This window comes from Cebus imitator, unplaced genomic scaffold (assembly GCF_001604975.1).
Source record: "Cebus imitator isolate Cc_AM_T3 unplaced genomic scaffold, Cebus_imitator-1.0 Scaffold109, whole genome shotgun sequence".
Taxonomy (NCBI): domain Eukaryota; kingdom Metazoa; phylum Chordata; class Mammalia; order Primates; family Cebidae; genus Cebus; species Cebus imitator.
Window position 1 is genome coordinate 4,926,734 of NW_016107424.1, and position 6,546 is coordinate 4,933,279.

The following is a 6,546-nucleotide window of genomic DNA, read 5'->3' on the forward strand; positions in this document are numbered from 1 at the left end:
AAAAAAAAAAAAAAAGAAAATGTCCTAGGAGAACTGGAAATGTGGACATGGGAGGGATAAGACATTAAAAGGTATCAAAATATATCATAGGTCGTTTGCAAATGAGTCATTAAGGTGTGGACACTCCCAGGCATTTCTGGTCTTTCTCTGGGATGGCTCCCTGGTTTGATCTGGTTGATATTTTAATGGCAGACATCCTACCGTAGACACACATTCCTGTGTGGGTTGTCGGCTTTATTCTGATCCTAAATTTGGCTGCTAAGCTAGATTTAAACCCCCATGTGTACTGGCTAGATTTGAGAGTGAATTCAAACCTATCTTTTAGGGTTCTAGGAACTTTAAGGACATGAGGGGGCCAAGCAAACATTTCCTCAGTTTTTTTTTTTTTTTTTTTTTTTTTTAATATTACAACAAAAAAAAAAAAAAAAAAAAAAAAAAAAGCTGAGGAAACATTGCCTGGACTGTAGTGCAGTGGTGCGATCTTGGCTCACTGCAGCCTCCTCCTCCCAACTTCAAGCGATTCTCCTGCCTCAGCCTCGCGAGTAGCTGGGGTTACAAGCGTGCACCACCATGGCCCAGCTAATTTTTGTGTTTTTAGTTGAGACAGGGTTTCACCATGTTGGCCAGGCTGGTCTCAAACTCCTGACTTCAGATGATCTGCCTGCCTCAGCCTTCCAAAGTGCTGGGATTACAGGTGTGAGTCACCATGCCTTCCTCAGCTTTGATAGACAGATGGTTTGCTGAGTGAGCTAGCTGTGTTGGGCCTGCACAGGCAGCCATCTTTCTGTAATGAGCCACCTAACCAGTACTTTGAGCTGTACTCACATAAGTTTTGAGGTTATAAGGAAAATCAAGTAGTATTGCTAGTGTGTCTGAACACCAAATAATACATCATGTGTAACTGGGTGGTTGTCTTGCAGGGGGGTAATAGGTGCCTGACTTGCTAGCATTTTTCATGCAACCTGAAGTTTTGCTTCATCCACAGCAGCAAGATGGAACTTATTGATGATAACACCGTAGTCAGGGCGAGAGGTTTACCATGGCAGTCTTCAGATCAAGATATTGCAAGATTCTTCAAAGGACTCAATATTGCCAAGTTGGTTTTCTTCAATCTCTATTTTACTTAACAATCCCAAAGGGATAATGGATTTTCTATCATTTTTTTTCCTCACGGTATTTTTTTTTTCTACCTGCCATCTGTTTTATTACTCTCAAAGGGGAGGTGCAGCACTTTGTCTGAATGCTCAGGGTCGAAGGAACGGAGAAGCTCTGGTTAGGTTTGTAAGTGAGGAGCACCGAGACCTCGCACTACAGAGGCACAAACATCACATGGGGACCCGCTATATTGAGGTATGTCCTCACCACCTGAGCCCCTGGGCATCCGAATGAGAATTAACATAGAACAGAAGGCCAGAAACACTAACTTCTCTGTCTTTTCTTAGGTTTACAAAGCAACAGGTGAAGATTTTCTTAAAATTGCTGGTGGTAAGTGCCTTTTATGTAATGTGGCTTTAGTTAATAGAACATGGAATATAGATTTTTTTTTCCCCCCAGAAGGAGAAGCTTCCAGTAATAACACTGAGCTTAATGTGTAACACTTGTCCTAAGGCTTGAGCCAACCTCCTATAGTTAAATAGCCATTAAAAATAGTACTATACAAAGGTGATAGTTGTATCTATACAGAAAGGATAGTTTTTGTGGGTTTTTTTTTTTTTTTTTTTTTTTTTTTTTTTTTTTTTTTTTTTTTTTTTTTTTTTTTTTTTTTTTTTTTGGAGATAGAGTTTTGTTCTGTCACCCAGACTGGAGTGCAGTGGCACAACCTTGGCTCATTGTAACCACCAAGTTGCAGGCCCAAGCAATTCTTATTTCTCTGCCTCCCAAGTGGCTGGGCTTACAGGTATGGGCCACCATTCCTGGCTACTTTTTTGGTTTGGTTTTTTTTTTTTTTGAGTCGGAGTTTCGCTCTTGTTACCCAGGCTAGAGTACAATGGCGCGATCTCGGCTCACCGCAACCTCCGCCTCCTGGGGTTTAGGCAATTCTCCTGCCTCAGCCTCCTGAGTAGCTGGGATTACAGGCACGTACCACCATGCCCAGCTAGTTTTTTGTATTTTTAGTACAGATGGGGTTTCACCATGTTGATCAGGATGGTCTCGATCTCTTGACCTCGTGATCCACTCGCCTCGGCCTCCCAAAGTGCTGGGATTACAAGCTTGAGCCACCGCGCCTGGCCTTGGGTTGTGTGTTTTTTGTTTTGTTTTGTTTTGTTTTTTGAATTTGGCTTTTGTTGCCGAATCTGGCATGCAATGGCACAGTCTTGGCTCACCACAGCCACCACCTCCTGGGTTCAAGCGATTCTTCTGCCTCAGCCTCCTGATTCTCAGCTGGGATTACAGGCATTTGCCACCACGCCCAGCTAATTTTGTATTTTTAGTAAAGATGGGGTTTCTCCATGTTGGTCAGGCTGGTGGCGAACTCCTGACTTCAGGTGACCTGCTGCCTCGGTCTCCCAAAGTGCTGGGATTACAGGTGTGAGCCACTGCACCTGGCCAACTTTTTGTATTTTTAATAGAGACAGGTTTTCACTGTGTTGGCCAGGCTAGTCTGGACCCCCTGACTTCAAATTGACCCTCCTGCCTCAGCCTCCCAAAGTGCTGGGATTACAGCTGTGAGCCACTGCACCCGGCCAGGAAAGGTTATTCTTGAAATGAGTCAGAAAACTGCTTTCAAACAGCTATGCTGCAATACCTGGGATTGTTGCATATGTGCCTCTAATTTTTTTCTAAACTTAACACATGAATGGCCAGAAAAATGGTAGTTCTGGGTCTCACAGTGTTTTTGAATGCATAGTATTTACAATAATATGGTTAGAAAGGGTAGAACAGATACGGTTTTTATCCAGTTATTTTGTGATTAATGACTTTAAAACCTGAACGTAACAGATGCATAAAATGTTAACTGTGTTTTTTTGTCTGATTTTTTTTCTTTATGTGTATCTACTTTGTAAGTTTCTACTGGTTGTTCATACTGTTTTGTAATTTCTTTAATGTATTAGGAACATCTTACATTACTCAATTTTCTTAAATGTGAATTGCTACATAGTGTTATATGTACCATAATGTTTTAAAACATCCCTGTTGGAGCCAGGCACATGGCTTGTGCCTGTAATTCCAGCTTTAGGGTGGGTTGCTTGAGCCTTGGCATATTTGAGAATAGCCTGAGCAACATAGCGAGATTTTGTCTGTAATAAATAAAATATCCCTGTTTAACATTTAGAACTTATTTTCAACTTTTGACTTTAATATATGTTATAGTGAATATTTTTAAATCTCTGTATGTGCCACTTACTAGGATAAATCTCTAAAAGCAAGTTAGCTGAATCAAAGAATTGTGGACCTTTTCAACAGCCTTCTGACACCTGTTGCCAAAAGATTTGAAGATGGCTTTCACTACATAAGAGAATATTTGTATTCCAGCATTCCGTAGCCCGGGTGAAAATTTTGTAGCTATAGAACTTACAGTAACAGCATCCTATTAACACAATTTGCTGGTATATTTGTGCTCCACTTCATCTTTTAGATAAACTTGAAGGCTTCAAAATTCAGGGTGTTAACTTTAAGAGTATTTCCAGTGTTCCCAAGCAATGTCTGATGTTGTTTGGGGTCAAATGTATTTGGAGTTGCTATGGTTTTACCTAAATCCTGCATTTCATGATAGACATCTTACAACTTGGAGATGGCAAAGTCAATTAATGTTTATATTGTTTCTGGGATTTCATTGTATGTAAATAATGTGATAAGAATTTGCTATTAGGGGCTGGGTGCCGTGCCTGTAGTCCCAGCATTTGGGAGGCCAAGACAGGCAGATCACTTGAGGTCAAGAGCTCCAGACCAGCCGGGCCAACATGGCGAAACCCCATCTCTACTAAAAATACAAAAATCAGCCAGGCGTGGTGGTGTGTGCATGTAATCCCAGCCACTCTGGGAGGCTGAGGCAGGAGAATCACTTGAACCTGTGCGGCAGAGGTTGCAGCAAGCTGAGATAATGCCACTGCATTCCAGCCTAGGAGACAGAGTGAAACTTTGTCCAAAAAAAAAAAAAGGAGGAGGGGGAAGAAAGGAAAAAAAGAATTTGCTATTAGGGAAAATGCTACTGGTATATGAGTTTCAAAGATATGCATTTAAGTATTAGCTCTATGACAACACTGTACAAAATGTTTTATGTTGGGGAGAGTGTTGACCAATATTGAAAGTAGGTACCCCGCAAAGTCATTATACTATTCTTTTTCTTTTCTTTCTTTTTTTTATTTGAGACAGAGTTTCACTCTTGCCCAGGCAGGAGTGCAATGGTGAAAGGTTGGCTCACTGCAACCTCCGCTGCCCAGATTCAAGCGATTCTCCTGCCTCAGCCTCCCCAGTAGCTGGTATTACAGTCATGTGCCATCATACCCAGCTAATTTTGTATTTTTAGTAGAGATGGGGTTTCTCCATGTTGGTCAGACTGGTCTTGAACTCCCATCTTCAGGTAATCCGCCCACCTCGGCCTCCCAAAGTCCTGGGATTATAGGCGTGAGCCACCATGCCCAGCCTCATACTTTTCTTTATACTCAAGAGTGTTTGAACCTTTCTTAATAAAAAGTAATTAAGTTACTTGCAGATGGTTTTCTTGGCGGTTGGTGGGGGGAAGTAACCAGAGAAAGATTTTTTTTTTAAATCCAAAGTGCTTTATATCTATTACCCTACTTAATTCTCATAGTTTTTGATGCAGTCAATCTTGCAGACAAGAAAACTAAGGCACGGAGTTGAGCTTGACCAAGATCATGCCCTAGTCAGCAGTAAAGCCGAGATTGGACCCAGGCATTCTGGGTCAGGGACCTGTGCCTTTAGCACCATGACTTACTAGTGATTGGCCCGTAATTTGTCTTGCCGGCTTCCTAAATTAAGAAGGACGTTTTATGAAAAGGAGGAAGAATTTCAAACTTAGTAGGAGAAAATTCTGATTTCTAGGATGTTATTTTGAATTCATTAGGAGTGGATCTTAATTATGAACTGAAGACACTGGCAGGACTTTTATCACTTTAAAATCAGTGACATTGATGTCTTAACTATTTCTCTTCCTGCTTCCTAATATTTGTTTTCCCTAGGTACTTCCAATGAGGTAGCCCAGTTTCTCTCAAAGGAAAATCAAGTCATTGTCCGCATGCGGGGGCTCCCTTTCACAGCCACAGCTGAAGAAGTAGTGGCCTTCTTTGGACAGCATTGCCCTATTACTGGGGGAAAAGAAGGCATCCTCTTTGTCACCTACCCAGATGGTAGGCCAACAGGGGATGCTTTTGTCCTCTTTGCTTGTGAGGAATATGCACAGAACGCGTTGAGGAAGCATAAAGACTTGTTGGGTAAAAGATACATTGAACTCTTCAGGAGCACAGCAGCTGAAGTTCAGCAGGTTGGTTTCTAAAAACTGAGTATGTTCTACCTTTGTATTAATTTCTGTTCTTTATCTCTGAAAACAATCCTACATTACTCATTTTAAAATAAAACTGGTAAAATACTGAAAGTTTAGCTGCATGAAAGTAGTCTTGATTCTATAATCAAGAGATAGCTGCTGTTATCCTGTACACACACAGAAAACATACTATGTATTTTTACAGAAATGAGATATTGCTATAGCTGGATTTTTGTATTCTGTTTTAAAACTATATCTTGAAAGCTTACCCATGTCTGAAAAGTTTCATCTTTAGATATCTCATGGAAGTGCATACTTCAGAAATTCCTCTAGTGTACATTTATATTGCTTTTTTTCTCTATCATAAGAAATTTCTATGTAAAATGGTTATAAAACTTTCATCAGTTTGATTTCTGTAGCATTAGATATAGAGTGTGAGCTTTTAAGATTTTTGATGGGTTGCCAAATGTTATTTCCCAAAAGGCCTCATCAGTTTCATACCCTGCTGGTGAGCTCTGTTCTGTTTTTACTAGCTTTCAGCATTTTTTGTTTGTTTGTTTTTGAGACAGTCACGCCCTATCACCCAGGCAGGAGTGCAGCAGTGCAATCTCAGTTGACTGCAACTTCTGTCTCTCCTGTTCAAGCAGTTCTCCTGCCTCAGCCTCCTGAGTAGTTGGGATTACAGGTAGCCGCCACAACACCCAGCTAATTTTTGAATTTATAGTAGAGACGGCGTTTTGCCATGTTAACCAGGCTGGTCTCGAACTCCTGATCTCAGGTGATCGCCCACCTCAAACTCCCAAAGTGCTGGGATTACAGGCGTGAGGCACCGCTCCCAGCCACTTTCAGCATTTTTGAGGCATAGAATGAGGCAACCACTTCCCCAAAATGTACTAAGATCCGGGCATGAAACCATTTATTAAATTTCAAGCTTTTCAACTGTTGATTTGCCAGCTGAACATGTCTTCAGGGTCAGTTTGCCTTTGTAGCAGAAATGGTATAGACTGCTTTTCCAACTTGATCTCTACATAGCTTTTCCAACTTGGTTTTTTTTTTTTTTTTTTTTTTTTTTTTTTTTTTTTTTTTTTTTTTTTTTTTTTTTT

At 40.8% G+C, this 6,546-nt stretch overlaps 1 protein-coding gene across 7 annotated transcripts in view; it reads left to right on the forward strand.

The window, feature by feature from the left end:
• Positions 1–6,546, forward strand: part of ESRP1 (epithelial splicing regulatory protein 1) — a 66,751-nt gene that overhangs the window by 22,732 nt on the left and 37,473 nt on the right. For all 7 annotated transcript variants that reach the window (XM_017538126.2, XM_017538125.2, XM_017538127.2 and 4 more), the window contains exons 7-10: positions 986–1,096; positions 1,218–1,350; positions 1,443–1,485; positions 5,142–5,443. In XM_017538126.2, coding sequence (XP_017393615.1) covers positions 986–1,096; positions 1,218–1,350; positions 1,443–1,485; positions 5,142–5,443 — 589 coding nt within the window. The remainder of the gene's footprint in view (positions 1–985; positions 1,097–1,217; positions 1,351–1,442; positions 1,486–5,141; positions 5,444–6,546) is intronic.